Genomic DNA, 17,228 nt, shown 5'->3' with positions numbered 1-17,228 from the left:
TCATTTCACAAAGTGAAGGAATATTTGGTTTGGTAAATGAGTTTAAACCCCTGTAAGTTCTAAATTATTTTCAGTGACTAGAAATCTTTTCTTTTCCTAAAGTTCTCTAATTGTACTTTCTGAATCCTCCTTCTATATCCCCCATGTGATTTAAAAATAAAATTGGCTGGACACGGTGGCTCACACCTGTAATCTCTGCACTTTGGGAGGCCGAGGCGGGCAGATCACCTGAGGTCAGGAGTATGAGACCAGCCTGACCAATATGATGAAACCCTGTCTTTACTAAAAATATGAAAATTAGCCTGGTGTGGTGGCACGTGCCTGTAATCCCAGATGCTCAGGAGGCTGAGGCGGGAGAATTGCTTGAATCCAGGAGGCAGAAGTTGCAGTGAGCTAAGATTGTGCCACTGCACTCTGGGTGACAGAGCAAGACTCTGTGTCAAATAAATAAATAAGTAAAATTAGTAACTTTGTAGGAAGGGTTGGTTCTATAAATTGTTTACCTATATATATTGATTTTGCCAAATTTGCATATATTTAAAATTTAAATGTTCAAATTTCTTTCTTTTTAAAATCTTCTTGGAAGCAACATACAGGAAAGGGAAGCACAGTTTGGAACAACAGCAGAGATATATGCCTATCGAGAAGAACAGGATTTTGGAATTGAGATAGTGAAAGTGAAAGCAATTGGAAGACAAAGGTTCAAAGTCCTTGAGCTAAGAACACAGTCAGATGGGTAAGAAATGACATATACCTTAAAGCTCTGTGAATGTCTTATAATGAAGTGGTTTTCTTGTACTTTTTCTATTCTGCTGACACTTCATATTTTGTAACTTTTTTTTTTTTACTTTTTTGTGAGATTTTAATTAGTGCCCAGTAAATCTACATTTATATAAGATGAGGTGAACATTGGAAGAAAAAGGGAGTTTGTTCTCTTTCCCTTCTAAGGTATAGCCCGGTGGTTTCCAACCTTGCTATGCATCAGAATCACCTGGGAAGCTTTTAAAACTATAGAAGCTTGAGTTCCAACCTCATCTCCCATCTCCAGAGAGTGATGAGGCTGCAGCATCGTTTAAAAATGAGTTTCAGGTGATTCTAATGTCCCTCCAGGTTTGAGAACAGTAATGTAAACACAAAGGGAAGTGCTGTTTGGGGCTTGGCTTCTTTAGGATTGAAGGCCTCCCAGAGGGTAAGAGGTTAGGGAAACCAGAGGCTTGTGAGCTGCCTGTGTGCTCACCAGGACAGCTGTGGTTTTTGTAGCATTGTTGTGATGTTTGAAAGCCGCACTGGTTACATTTGCCAACTGCTCTGTCTGAGCTATACAAGCCATTTATATTTAGTGTCCATCTCTAGTGTGAATTTTATATCACCTAGAAATGCTGTTTGCATAATAAGTGATCAGTAAATACCTGTAGTCTATATACTTTCTGACATTTAGAAATTCCCTTAGTGTACTGTTTTAGCAGTTACTCATTTTGGCATAGCTCTCATGACTGGGTTTTGCACAAATTCAAGAGATACACATTAAAACAGACACAAAAAGTCTACTTTAAAATCCTCTTAAAAAGCAAACAAAGTAAAGCATTTGCCTTAATCATTGGATGTTACCTCTTAAGGGAGTGCTTCTCAACTGTGACATGTCACCTGTGAGGTCTTACAGATACACAATCCTGGATTCCATATAGTACTAGTGAACTGGTTTCCAATTTATACCCAGAGTTGAAAATCTCATCAGACCTCTGTGTTGCGCAGGTAATGTCTTCTGAACACATGGAAGTTCTGAGTTTTTTGGGGGTGGGGGGTTAACACTGAAAAAAGAATATCAGCAGCATGAGGGCAGGAAGGTTTTGTCTGTTTTGTTCCACATGGTGGGCATACCTATATATTTTTGAATTATAAAAATATTGATGTGTCAGACAGCTCTTTGGAGCTAAAGAGAGCAGAAAGGAATGTGAGAGGGGATTGTCAGAGCTCTTAGGCTGTTTAGTTCTCTCCTGGTACTTTCGCAGAACATTCATTGTGCAAATTCTGATAGCCTTACCACATTGCACTGTCCTTACAGGATTATATGTCTGTCTCCCTCAGTAGATAAGCTGTTTGAGAACAGTGACCAAGACTTATTTATGTTTTACATTTAGGACCATACATTTTATAAGAACGAATGAAAGAATGATTTCCAGTAGGGTCTGCATTATGATAATTAGCACACTGTTTTGTTACTGTGGATTTTGCTAACAGTTACATTTTTAAAGTACTTCTTATCTTCATACAATTTTGAATATTTGTGAATACTATTCCAGAGCCATAAAGGAAAATTGACTTGGGAAAAAGTATACTTCTCAGACTGTCTTGACATTAGTGACTTTTGAGTGTAGAAAAACTATTGAACACAAGATGGCAGTATATCATTAACTCTGAAAACAAGACAAGGAATGGCTGTTTGACTCTAGTAAAGATTAACATCAGACTGACAGAGCTAGACAAGCCTTGCGGGGATATCCTCTCTAGTATTCTATGGACCCATTATTAAGGCCTCTCATAAGGGTATGTCTGTCTGCATTTAAAAGGCCTCTGTGGAATGAGATGTCTCTTGGCTCTACTGCTTCTCTAGCCCTGTAACCAACTTCACTGGAAATGATGAAATCAAAGAAAATCTGGAGGTGATCTAGTGCAGTCTATTCTTTTTCTATATCAGAATGCCAAGTACTAGAGAGGTTAAGTAATTTGCCTAAACAGCTAGTAAGTGACAGACCTGATTGGTTCTAGGTCCCTTGACTTCCGAACTAGTACTCTTTCCATTATACCAGAATTTATCTGTAGCACATTTGAAACTCAAGCCAGTTTCCCTTTCTCTAGTAAAATAGATAATATTCATTTATATTTTTTTTGGAGAAATAAGCATATAGAAAAATTAAACATTTTAAAAAATAAAAATACCATTTGTCTTTTACCTAAATGATACTTTATGTATTAGAAGTATACTACAGAGGCCAGGTGTGGTGGCTCATACCTGTAATCTCAGCACTCTGGGAGACCAAGGTGTGTGGATCTCTTGAGGCCAGGAATTTGAGACCAGCCCATCACTACTAAAAACACAAGAAATTAGGGATGGGGGGCGCGGTGGCACATGCTTGTAATTCCAGCTACTTGGGAGGCTGAGGCACGAGAATCATCTGAACATGGGAGGCAGAGGTTGCAATGAGCAAAGATCGTACCACTGCACTCCAGCCTGGCCAACAGATTGAGGCTCCATCTCAAAAAAAATAAAAAAGATATAGCAACCAGAGTCTGTCTGTGTGTGTGTGCTCGCACTTCTGAACACATGGAAATTTTTTTTGATTAATAAAAACATAGGTCTCATTGACGTAGGGGTCTTCAGAAGTTCCTACTTCTTAACATGTAGAGAGGAGGAGGGGATTGATATATCCTGTTGGCATCACAAGAGAAGACTTCTTACCTGTTATTGATACCAGTAATTGTTAGTCAAAAAGTTAAGCTGGAAATCACAAAATGTTATACATACATGGCTTAAATACTTTATTTTTACTTAAAGTGTATAAATTGACTCATTTTTCATTTGGAGAGACCAAGGTCTTTTAATTGAAGCAGGTCTGCAGATTAGAAATGACTGTAGACTTTCTGACACTTTCATCGTACATTATCTACAGTTTATACTGCTAGTTTTTCTTTAAAGAGAGATTCTAAAGATAGTCACAAGGCAATGTGAGTGCAAAATTTTTCCAGATTTGTACAGTTTTTTTCCTACTATTAGAGTTGTCTGTACCTAATTTGAAAGCAGTTTTTTATGTCTCAACTTAATGTTCCTTGAAGCAATGTTATTGTTGTACTCATAGTTCACTGGTTTTTATAACATTTGTATAAATTATGTTGCTGTAATCACAAAACAACTGTGATAAACCGGTTGGAAAGAAACAAAACTAGCTTATGTTAAAAACAAAACTCAGGTGCTGGGAGAAGAACCAGCCACTGTGTATGCAGTGGACCCTGGGCATGTTTAACCAGGTGAAGGAGAGCATTCTTTAATTCTGCAAGACAATTCAGACAGCTTGTACTGCAGACTAATTATTAACATGATCTATAAGCCAGGGGATCATTAATGTTACTATTTTTATCATAATCAAATCTTATATAGTAGTTGGGTAAGGCATAATTCTTAATTCAGTTGCTTATAATTTTAAAGAAGAATCAGATTTCTAAAAATTTCTATAGGATGGTATATACTTTAATAATATAATTAAGTTATTTATGTTCATGAATAAGGTGAAGAAAATTGAGATTTTGTTTCTAATGAGCCCTAATAATGCAAGAACACTTGACCATAGTTTGACTATAGTAAAATTTTTAACATTTTCCCAAGTCATGTAGACAGAAATTTTCTATTTCTAATGAGTTTGCAGGAAGGAAATAAAGTTAGTAGAGTGAGTCTACTATTATCATTAAACCTAGATACTTTCTGACACACTCAGCTATTTTCTTTGAATAAATAAGGAAAATGTCAGAACTTCGTCCATAATATTTTGTGGTCAAACAGTGGTTATTACGAAAGACTACTTTAGCAGTCTTAGGTATAACTAGTAATAAAGCAGAAACTTTTAATGTATTTACTTTGTCAGTCTAACAGTGTTTTGTACTAGCATTTGAATACAGTTACATATTCTACATTTCAAAAACTATACTCTAAGAGATAGAACGCCTCACAGGAAGACAGCTCATAGATACAACCTTCCTGTTTTCACTAGTTCATGATAAGATGTTTGCAATTATATTCTCAAGTAGCATCTTGGAAATGACTTTATTATGACATTTTTAAATAACTTTTAAGAAAAAATATGAAGTATAGTGTGATCCTTTGTATATTCGAGGTAAACTTTTAAGAATGTGAAAAGGAATGCACACAGAAAGGCTGCATGTAATTCTTTAGTGTTATTTTAATTCATCTATGTAAATGCATTCTTAATTTTTTTCTACATTTCTGTACTCAGATGACTTATGAGAAAGGATATATGTAAGAGTTAAGCAGCATAAGAAGTAGGGATAGAAGAGTTTGGGTATCTTAAGAATGTTTAAGAAATTAGAAGTATCAAGCAGTAGTTGTATGTTGATTTTTTTTAAAACTTTGTTTCATTTATAGACTCTGTATTTATCTGAAATGTATAGATCTCCCTTTCCATTCCACAGTGACATTGAAAATCCATACCTTAGGTTATCTTTGGTTTTAACTTTGGTATGATTTAGGAAATAAAATTATTTTCTGGAAGTTTTTATATCTTAACATCAGCATTTGATGAATATGTTTAAAAGATAAAATTTTGAAAATCTTAGTACTTAAAATTATCATCACTGTTTAGAAACTTATAGTTTGAGTTAGTTGATCTTAGAAATGAATACCATGCTTGGTTCTCTTTATTTTAGAATCCAGCAAGCTAAAGTGCAAATTCTTCCTGAATGTGTGTTGCCTTCAACCATGTCTGCAGTTCAATTAGAATCCCTCAATAAATGCCAGATATTTCCTTCAAAACCTGTCTCATGGGAAGACCAGTGTTCATATAAATGGTGGCAGAAATACCAGAAGGTGAGAAACTAATTTTTTATGCATCTTCAAAAAACAAAGAGAGGTTGGTTTTTTTGCTGTTTTAAGAAAAAAACACAAACAACTCTCATGATTCATTCCCCAGACACCTTGTGTGGCACTATTGTAGCTGCATTTGATCATGGCTGGTCACTCTAAAAATTCCACAAGCAGCTGTTTTATGTAAAAGCAGTTTGCAAAAGTAATAAAATGTCACACAGCTGTAAGGTATCTTTATTATGCTTATCAGTTATATTAACGGCTTATGATTGTAAATTCCATAGGAATCACTTATTAAATGTTCATATTAGATGTTTGGCTGTTGAGTCATAAACATCCATTATCTTGAAGAAGGGAGGATTCATTTGGGGTAGGGTGGTAGTAGAGAAGTAGAGTCTGTTTTCCTTCTTACAGACTAGAGAGAAAAGCTTTTTTTTTTTGCTGTGTGTTTCAGTGAAATGCAGTTGACATCGAAAACACTGACTTGAAACTAGATGCTCTTTAAAAATGTTGCTTGTTTGGGCACTAATTCCTTAGTATATCCTTTTGACTAAATCATAATTGTCATAGGGAAAAAAAAATTGAAGGAGCCTGTTTCTACTCATTTGTGAAATGTGTGGTTTTAAGTATAGGTAATATTTTTAATTTCTGCCTAAAGAAAAAAATTACTAGTTTCTAAATTTAGAAAATTGGGCTTTTTGAGGTTTACTTTTTTTTTAAATATGGAAAGACAATTTCCATTGCAACCTTAAAAATTCTGTATTATCCCTTTGTTGGGTGGTGAGGATTTAATATTTTAATGTAAATTAGTATAGGATACTAATTTAACATAAATTAGTATGGATAGTTTATGAAGCAGACTCACACACTAGTCATTGTACCCAACTTTTATTGTTTTGGCAGTAAAATTCCTCCAGTTTTCAGTGAAAACTTGTGCAGAATGGGCACTTGATGGGCATCAGGATTATAACTGGTGTCTTTAAGACTTCCTGGTCTTATCTGTTTCATAGTACAGTGTGTTTTGACTAGTGTTTCTAATGAAGATTCTAATCAGGAAGATATAATTAGACTGTTTGAAGACTCCCAAACAACCTTGAAACTGAAAGTTTTTTAAATGTTTAATAATATTGATACTGCCTTTAGTTAACAGACAACTTTTGTATAGCTGCGTGTATTAGTCCATTTTCATGCTGCTGATAAAGACATAACCAAGACTGGGCAATTTAAAAAAAAAAAAAACAGAGGTTTATTAGACTTAAAGTTCCACCTGGTTGGGGAGGCCTCACAATCATGGCAGAAGGTGAAAGTCAAAGAAGAACAAGTCACGTCTTACATAGATGTCGGCAGGCAAAAAGAGGTTGTGCAGGAAAACTCCCATTTTTAAAACCATCAGATCTGGTGAGACTCATACACTATGACAAGAACAGCACAGGAAAGACCCACCCCCATAATTCAGTCACCTCCCACCTGTTTCTTCCCACAACATGTGGGAATTGTGGGAGATAAAATTCCAGAGGAGATTTGGGTGGGGACACAGCCAGATCATATCATTGTGCCATACTTTGTTCTCCATATCAGATACAGACACTTTAAAATATGCTTTTACCCTTGTTTCTTTTAACTGAACTGTGGGAAATTTTGCTTCCATAGTCATTTTAAATGTTACTGTTGAAATAAGTATGTCAACGATTACTGTCAGTATGTGGCCTCCAAGGAGTAGATTTGGACTATATTACGTCATTTAGTGCCTAAAAGTGTGTTTGGCACTGGTTCGCTACTGAAATATGTGGCAAGGTAACTGCATCAAGATGTTCCCAGTATGTCATATTAATATTCACATAGTTGTGTATTTCATACTGGATATTTTTTTAAGGGGTACAGGCATACCACAGAGATATTGCAGGTTCAGTTTCAAACCACTGCAATAAAGCGACTGTGACAATAAAGTGAGTCTCACGAATTTTTTGGGTTTCCCAATGCATATAAAAGTTTTATTCACACAATGCTATAGTCTATCACTTGTACAGTAAGATTCTATCTAAAAACACAGTGTATATTCCTTAATTAAAAAATATTTTATTGCGAAAAATAGTAACAATTACCTGAGCTTTCAGTGAATTACAGTCTTTTTTGCTGGTGGATAGTCTTGTTTCGCTCTTGACAGCTGCTGACTGATCAGGGTTGTGGTTGCTGAAGGTTGGGGTAGCTACAGCAATTTCTTAATACAGCAGTGAAGTTTGCCCCACAGATTGACTCTTCCTTTCACAAAAGATCCCTCTTTGGCATGCAGCACTGTTTGATAGCAGTTAACTCACAATAGAACTTTCAAGATTAGAGTCCTGTGAAAACTTGCTGCTGCTTTATCAAGTAAGTTTATGTAATACTCTGACTTCCTCGTGTCATTCCAACATTCACAGCATCTTTAGCAGTAGATTTCTTCTCAAGAAACCACTTTCTTTGCTCATCCCTAAGAAGCAACTCCTTATCTATTCATGTTTGATCATGAGATTACAGCAATTCAGTTCCATCTTTGGATTTCACTTCTAATTTTAGTTCTCTTTTTATTTCTATCACATCAGCAGTCACTTTCTCCACGGCAGAAGGCTTGAAGCCCTCAAAATCGTCATCTATGAGGGTTGGAGTAAACTTCTTCTAAATTCCTGTTATTGTTGATATTTTGACAACCTCCCATGAATCATGATTGTTTTAAATGGCACCTAGAATGGTGAATGTTTTCAGAAGGTTTTCAATTTACTTTTTCCAGATCCATCAGAGGAATCACTATCTGTGATTTGTAAGGCAGCTGTAGTCTTACAAAAAAATGTATTTCTTATCTTTTTTTTTGAGACGGAATTTTGCTCTGATTGCCCAGGCTGGAGTGCAGTGGCATGATCTTGGCTTACTGCAACCTCTGCCTCCCAGGTTCAAGCAAGTCTTGTCTATCAGCCTCCCGAGTAGCTGCGATTATAGGCGTGCACTGCTATGTCTGGCTAATTTTGTCTTTTTAATAGAAACAGGGTTTCTCCATGTTGGTCAGGCTGGTCTCAAACTCCCAACCTCAGGTGATCCATCCACCTCAGCCTCCCACAGTGCTGGGATTACAGGAGTCAGCCACCACACCTGGCTGAAAAATGTATCTCTTAATTTGATTTGAAAGTCGGGCCGGGTGTGGTGTCTCATGCCTGTATCCCAGCACTTTGGGAGGCTGAGGTGGGTGGATCATGAGGTCAGGAGTTCTAGACCAACCTGATCAACATGGTGAAACCCTGTCTTTAAAAAAATAATAATAATAAATAAGAAAGTCTAAAGTACTCCTTGATCCCTGGGTTGCAGAATGGAAGTTGTGTTACTGGCCATGAAAACACTATTATCTCCTTGTATGTTTCCATTGAAACACCTGGGTGACCATGTACATTGTCAATGAGCAGTAATATTTTGAAAAGAGTCTTTTTTCTGAGCAGTAGGTCCCAACAGTGGGCTTAAAATATTCAATAAACCATGCTCTAAACAGATGTTCTGTCATCCAGACTTTGTTCTGTTTAGAGAACACAGGCAGAGTATATTTAGCATCATTCTTAAGGGCCCTAGGATTTTTGGAATGACCAGTGAGCACTGGCTTTAACTTAAAGTCACCAGCTGCATTTTAGCCCCTGAAAAGAGATTCAGGGCCTTGCTCTGGATTAGACTTTGGCTCAAGGGAATTTTGTGGCTGGTTTGATCTTCTATCCAGACCATTAAAACTTTTTTCTCCATATCAGTAATAAGGCTTTTTTGCTTTCCTGTCATTTGTGTGTTCACCAGAGTAGCACTTTTAATTTCCTTCAAGAACTTTTCCTTCATATTCACAGCTTGGCTAACTCTTTGCCCTAAGAGCTGTACATAGCCTTTGGCCTTTTTCAGCTTTGACATGCCTTCTTCACTAAGCTTTATCATTTTTAGCTTTTGATTTAAAGTTAGAGATGTGTGACTACTCTTCCTTTCACTTGAACACTTGGAAGCCATTGTAGTTATTAATTGGCCTACTTTCAATATTGTTGTGTCTCAGAGAAATAGGGAAGCCTGAGGAGAGGAAGAGAGATTGAAGGGCTGATCAGTGGAGCAGTCAAAAACATACTTGTTGATTACAACTAAGTTTACTGTCTTAAGTGGCTGCAGTTCATCGTCCCCCAAAACAGTTACAGTAATTAGATCAGCGTTCACTAATCACAAATCATCATAACAGACATAACAATTAAAAAGTTTGAAATATTGTGAGATTTACCAAAATATGACACAGACAGGTAGTGAGCATATGCTGTTGGAAAAATGGCTTGATAGACTTGCTTGAAACAGGGTTGCCAGAAATCTTCAATTTTTTTTTTTAAGTCGTAGTTGTGAATTGCAATCAAACGAAGTATGCCTGTATTAAGTATTTGGGTATATAGAACAGTTCTTCCACACCAAGATGGGTTAAAAATTCTTAATCATTAAAAATTCTACAGTAACTCTTCTTTGCAAAGCTCTAAGTATAGGGTGAGAGCAGTGGTAGTTGATTCCTGACTTAAGTGCTCTCTACAGCTAGTTCTGTGGCTTGCCTGTAGGATCCTGCAATCTTAAACCTGGACTTTGGCTAAGCCAATAAGACTACTTTTAAAATTTATTTTTTATGTGAGTTACTGCTTAAATTCTTCCTCTTCTATGGTTAAAGCACCTTGTTTACATTGCATTCCAAATTTGCCCCATGCAACTGGGTTGCCACTGGCTTAACAAGAACAAGAAAAGATAGAGCTGCGAAGACCAAAGCAGCACATATTTGCATGGGTTCAGATCATCTGAGCCTTTCCTGTTATTTCTCCAAGTCATTCTAGACTCTCAACATTAGTGCTTGGTTATTTTCATATTCAGAGTTGCCACGGGCTAGAGAGAAGGTGCTAAGGCATGAGAAGGCCTAAAAGGTTTTAGGTGATCCACATATCTCCACCCTATGTCAGGTTATCTAAAGGGTTCCCTTGTTGATAGAGTTTCTGAGGTTCTAAAACTTGGAATCTAGATCACTAGGCCAAGAGAAACTGCTAGCTGATCTATTTTGGACTCCAAGTGACCTACAAACTGTGTTCTGCTTTAGAGAGACCACTTAGAGCTATTCTGTGTGCATCAAAAAGGAATCCAACAGGGAAAGTGGATGGCAGATACCTTTGGCAGGAACTCCATTATGTAGTGGGACCATCTGAGGGGTTTAGCATGCTGTACCTTTAGTGGGACACTGGCTTACCATGGGGCTGGATTATGTAACAGTGCTTGTCTGTAGACAGTTACAGGGTTCAATTCATTCCTTTCTTAATAGAGCTTGCTTGTATTTGACTAGTCCATCTCACCATAATCTGAAGCACTGCCTATGTGTGTTCTGTCTCCATGTCTGAGTATGGTTAAAATGGTTAAAGTTGAGAGATGCTTACATAACTGTAAGCTAACTCAAGGTAATAAGGTTGTCACACACTTTTCCTGCAGAAAAGGAACTTAAAGGATCCAGGATTGTAGTCATCCTGAGATATATTCGGTTAACCTTGAAACTGTACACAGCATTTGCCATGGAACCCTAAACATCCCAAATGACATGAAATAAAATTATTTAAGCTTCTGGAAGTGTTGCTGTGTTATCTACCATTCTGACAAGAAAGGATTAGAGAAGATTCAGCACATGTCTCTTCTGATTAAGGAGTTAGGCCAATGTAATTAGGAAACACTTTCCAATCCCACTTCCATCTAGAGACCTTTATTGTTCTGGAATTCGAGCTCTGAAACTGTTTACTACTTTTCCCATCACAGTGCCTTTCTCTATTCACTGGTTTACTGTAGGAGGATACTCTGAAATCCCCCTACTGTAAAAATCCCCCTCAAAGAAAAGAGGAAACTTTTTAAAAACCTGTTTGGGGTATGACTTAAATGTTTCTAAGTATATTCCTGCTTGCCCAGACCATCTGCTTATTCATCTATCAAGGCTTACTATGTTAATCAGAAAAGAGTTGAGTCTAAAATGTAGAGAGAAGTCAAATGGGAAACAAAGATATTGAGAAAGTCATTGGTGCTCATCTTTCTGGCCTCTGCTGAACTTAGCCATGGTTGCTTCTGTTTATGGCATAGAGCAGGGAGGAACTGAGCACGAATTTGGAAGGGCAGGAACCTCAAACATAATCTCCCAGATTAGTGTTGAAATCACCTCCTAATTCTCTTTATCAAGTTACAAATGTTCTTATTTCTTATGCAGAAGGATACATCTATTTTATCTTTTAGGAGGTTCTCTTGTATTAGTTTATAGAGCATCGCTCATTCTTAAAGCTGTACAGAATCCTTTTGTATGGATACACTGTATAACCAGTTCCTTACTGATGATAGATCTGTACTGTATAGCATATACCAATGGCCTTTTATATAGGTAAATATTTAATAACTTTTGAAGAGAGAGATTATTGGCTTACAGGGTAAATGCATTCATAATTCTTGACAGTTTTAAAAATAATTTTATTTTCAAAATACTTAAGGAATTTGTAGTTATTTTTATTATCATTATTTCATCATGGCCTCACAGGCAATGTAGTATCAAACCTGTTTGCTGATCTAATAAGTGAAATAAATTACATTGAAAGTCAATCTGAATTTCTCTGAAAGCAAGGGTAAGCATTTTGTTTTAAGAGCAGTTTGTATTTCCTTTTCTATAAAGTATTTGCGCATTTTCCTACTGGCTTGTTGATTTCTTTTAAGCTTCATAATCTCTGTAATTAATGAGTTCCAGACATTTTCCTAGTTTGTCCTTTGTTGTTTTTGGTGTGCTCTGTCATACAGAACTTTTTTTTTTTCTTATGTAGTTTAATTTTTAATCCTTCTGTATTCTAAATCATAGCTAAAAATGACATTCCCATGCAAAGGAATGTCCCTATCTCTTCTTTGTATACTTACTGTGGTTTCATTACTTTTCTGTGGAAAGCTCTGATCTTGTGCAGTTGATCCTGGTATAAATTCCACTTTATTTTTTACCAAATGGCTCCCCATTGTCCTACTACTAGTTTTTGAAGAGTCCATATTTTCCCCCATTGATTTGAGGTACCACCTTTGTCAACAGACCACATTCATATGTTTACTTTTATTCTGCTTTTTTGGTTTATCTGCTTGTGTGCCACCATCACTGTTGTAGATGTTGGCACTTTATACTTTGTGTAAATACAAATAGGGCTTGTAAGCCGCACACTGCTCTTCCTTTGTCAAGCTTTTCAGTGACTACCATTGATCAACATTTCCTTGTGAACTTGAGAATCTGTTTCACCTTGTTCCAGGATAATAGTAAGAACAATAACATTTGTTGTCATTTTTATATTAAGAAGAAAAGTCTTGAAGTCCTAGGCTGTGTATTAGTCAGGTGCTTCCTCAGAAAGACTGGTCATTCCCCAGGCATACATCTTGTATGTGCACTTGTGTATCTGCCATTAGCATATAAGCCTCAGGAGTAGGAAAGAGCTTATCATTCCATGCCAGTTCTTAATTACCATGTAGGAATTTGGTAAATTAAAGAAGGAAACAAAAACTGGTAACTTTTTAATTATTTGTATAAATTATTTTTATCATTTACATTGCTGATTGTAATAGGATTTAACACAATTAAGTGACCACTTTTAGTCACTATATAAAGGAAGTCAATTACTATTTAGCTTTTCACATTACTGTTTCAATTTTTATTGCACTTCAAAGACTCTCTTAAGTGTAGTTTCACATTTCTTGAACATTCTACATTGTTGGGAGGCAAAGCTGAAGTCCTATGAGGCTTAAAAATGGAGGAATGTGATAGATTACCTCCAGCAAACAGATTCATTTTAAGGGCTTTTATGCCCGCTTTCAGTAGTAAATCCTGTTCCCAGAGTGAATACTACTCTGCTAGAGAATCAGTCATTGGCCACTTTAAAGTGCCTAAAGTTTTTGGCTAGTATTAAAATTTTCTTGAGGTATAACCATCTTATGACATTAATCATGGTGTTGATATATTTAAAGAATGCCTATAAATTGCTAGAACTTACCATATATTTTACCCAGATATAAGACAGGAGCCTTTCCTATTGTGCCAGGAAGCTAAACGGGAATTTTAAATTTGAGGATGTTGAGATGTCTTAAATTTTGGCAGTTGCTCTGTAAAGCTAGCTAATCTTCACTGGTATATATCTCTTCAGTGTGTCTAATTAACTATGTAACACACATGACAAATAATAAGGATGTATTTTGCATCTGTCAGGATGCTCCAGATAAAGAATTTATAGAGGTCTTCTCACTCTGAAAATAAGCTACCCGAGACTGTAGCTTGCCTCACAGGCATGGTGGCAGAATGAACGTCTGACCCAGTACATTGCTCTCAGTATGCTAGCATGCCACATTTTATTTCAGCTTCTTTTCCTTGACATGGGTGCCAAATGAAATTACACTTTTGTACTACACTTTTTTACATTTTTTTGTATTACAAAAGTGACTGTTCTGATACGTGAAGTATATTTTAATAACTGAATGAGGAATGTGTCAGTCAGCCAAACAAACTTTCAGTTGGGTCTTTGTCATTTTGTAATTCAAAGAATATATAATTTAGTAAGCTTTTTCCCTCTAAAATATAAGCTCCACAGGGCAATGAATTTAGTCTGTTTTTCTTGTATTCACTGGCATAACCTAAATGTATAAAAATAATTAGCCTGACACATGTTAGGTACTGTATTAGTCTGGTTTCACGCTGCAAATAAAGACATACTCTAGACTGGGTAATTGATAAAAGAGTTTTATTTGACTCACAGTTCAGCATTGCTAGGGAAGCATCAGGAAACTTACCATCACAGCAGAAGGGGAAGCAAACATGTTCTTCACATGATGGCAGGAAGGGGAAGTACCAAGCAAAAGGGGAAAAGCCTAAAACCATCAGTTCTTATGAGAACTCACTATCATGAGAAAAACACAGAGATAACTGTCCCCATGATTCAATTACCTCCCACCGGATCCCTTCCACAACATGTGGGGATTTTATGAACTACAATTCAAGATGAGATTTGGGTGGGGACAAGCCAAACCATATCAGGCACTCACAGTATTTGTTGAACGAATAATCGTTAGTCAGCCTCCCTGTATACAAATCTTAGCTCCTTCCTTTTTACTGACTGTGTGACCTTGGGCAAGTTATACCATCATTTTGTGCCTTGGTTTCCTTATCTTTAGAATGGAGATAATCTACTCACCTTATAGTATTCTTAAAAGAAATGTGAAGTTCTTGGCATAATACTAATGGTTGCCATTGCCGTTCCTGAATATTCAGAGCTACCTGATGTGCTGTTGGTTGGATTTTTAAAAATTCTGTAATTGGATTGTGATAATAATCTTACCATTAGATATTTGGTCTTAAAAGTGAAGGGCAACTTATCGGAGAGTACCTGAAGGGTCTCATGGTCTGTTTTCTCAGGCTTTAACTACTACCAGAGCACATAGCCGGAGGACATCTCAAATAATCTTTGGCAGGGGTCCCCAAATCCCAGGCCACAGACCAGCACTGGTCTGTGGCCTGTTAGGTACTGGGTCGCACATCAGGAGGTGAGTGGTGAATGAGCAAGCGAAGCTGAGCTCTGCCTCTTACCAGATCAGTGGTGGCACAGATTCTCATAGGATTGTGAACCCAATTGTGAACTGTGCATATCAGGGGATCTAGATTACACGCTTCTTATGAGAATGTAATGATAAATATAATGCATTGGAATCATTCCAAAGCCATCTTCCACCCCATCTTTTGAAAAATTGTTTTCCACAAGACTGGTCCCTGGTGCCAAAAAGGTTGGGGACTATTGATCTCTGCGTAGTCTCAAATACAAGGATTATATTAAGCCATAAATGTTTTTCATTAAGGAATTCTTTATTTTGAGCTATAGCTCATGTTTTAGAACAAGTCTGTCCTCTTCTCTGTTGCAAGTCCTAAAATATTTGAAAACAAGTATGCCCACTTGAGAGACAGCTCTAAACTGAACATTCCCGGTAACAAGACATTCCCTTTGATAATTAAAGTTCCCATATTTAAACATCATGGAATAGAGTAACACTGTCTCTAAGATTCTAGTCTTCTATTAAAACCACAGTTACTTTTGCACCAAACTAACATAGCTAGAATAGGATTGCGGTGGTAGGGAAGTAGAGGGTGTGAGTAATGTAGCACATTGTACAGTTGCATAGCACAATTCCAGCTATCAGCTCAGTCCCGAGTCCCTTTCATGTGAGCTGTGTACCCACATTTCCTGCAGATTCTACTCCTGTACTTGCAAGATCAAATGACTAGGTATGAAACATACCTAGCGTAAGTATCACTCAGCATATGAAATATACCTAGTCATTTGATCTTGGAGGTGCAGGAGTAGAGTCTTCCTCTTGTGCTAAATATTACCTTTTTTTTTTTGTTCTGGTCTGTTAAACGTCCCTTTTGATGTACCTTACTCCTTTTCTCTCATGTGTCATGTCATATGTCAATTAACATTTACAGTGAAATTACAAAGATTCGTACATATGCAGGTTTTGTTTTTTGAGAAAAATGTGATAATTCTTTATATTCTGCTATACCTTGTTCTTTGATCGCTTTAGAGCATTCCTTGGTATAAACATATTCTAATGTATTTCACTCTATTTCTGATTGATGATTAGGTTGTTTCCAATTTGTTGCTATTAGCAGCACTGCTGCAGTACATCCCTTCAGCAATATTTTTGTGTCCTATAGACCATTTGCTTCTCTTTCAAAAATTTTGTGGTTATTTTTGCAGTTATTTTTTCCAAATGAACTTTAAATTATACTTACAAATCCAGTCTCACTGCTTTTGCACTAAATACGTAATTTGAGGACTGACATCTTAACAACATTGAGTCTCCCTCTCAAATACTGAAATTCTATCGGAATCAAGTACAATTCACATTTTTAAATGGATTTAGGCATGCTTCTGTGTGCATTTCATTTACAGTTGAAGGTGATAATGTGATGGGTTTCCCCTTTCCTTGAGTTTTATTTAGTGGAGAACTTCATGAAGTCTCAAGTATATGAATGGTTCATCTTTCTTGGGATTCTATCACTTGTTATATTTGCCCTTATACTGATTCAGTTGAGACTCATTTAAAGTTTTTATACAAGCAGTTTGGATAATATTTTGAGGTTTTCACTTCAGATACTGGAAAAGTAATTACTAGTATGAAGTCAACTAACATGGTCATAATAGAAGTATGGTGTTTATTATTCACATTTATCTTCTCAAAGTTGTCTTCAGCATTGAAATTTTAATATTTGACCTTTTAAAATAGGAATCAAGATCCTAGTTAAAATATATATTTGAAGCATGATTTTACACTTCATAGTCATGTTATGGGTTATCTAAAAAAATATTTTATCTTTTTAAAATTAGATGTTTTCCTAGACCAGAATCATTTCTCCGATGTTGCTCATTATCTATAATGTGTAACCTTATAGAGAAGGGTTATTCAGTGCCTTTTTGTTTTGTTTTATTTTCAGAGAAAGTTTCATTGTGCAAATCTAACTTCATGGCCTCGCTGGCTATATTCCTTATATGATGCTGTAAGTAACTTACCTTAAATTTACTTTATTTATGGTAGGCCACGTCAT

At 36.4% G+C, this 17,228-nt stretch overlaps 1 protein-coding gene across 5 annotated transcripts in view; it reads left to right on the top strand.

Annotated features, from left to right (window-relative positions):
- The window catches only part of CRBN (cereblon), a 55,306-nt gene that overhangs the window by 11,634 nt on the left and 26,444 nt on the right, over positions 1-17,228 (top strand). For all 5 annotated transcript variants that reach the window (XM_064361948.1, XM_064361949.1, XM_064361947.1 and 2 more), the window contains exons 4-6: positions 587-736; positions 5,434-5,593; positions 17,118-17,180. In XM_064361948.1, the coding sequence (XP_064218018.1) occupies positions 587-736; positions 5,434-5,593; positions 17,118-17,180 (373 nt within the window). The remainder of the gene's footprint in view (positions 1-586; positions 737-5,433; positions 5,594-17,117; positions 17,181-17,228) is intronic.

Source organism: Aotus nancymaae, unplaced genomic scaffold (genome assembly GCF_030222135.1).
Source record: "Aotus nancymaae isolate 86718 unplaced genomic scaffold, 86718_ANA_hifiasm-v0.15.2.pri h1tg000046l, whole genome shotgun sequence".
NCBI lineage: Eukaryota > Metazoa > Chordata > Mammalia > Primates > Aotidae > Aotus > Aotus nancymaae.
Note: the sequence above shows the minus strand (reverse complement) of the source record. Positions and strands in the feature narration are given on the sequence as shown.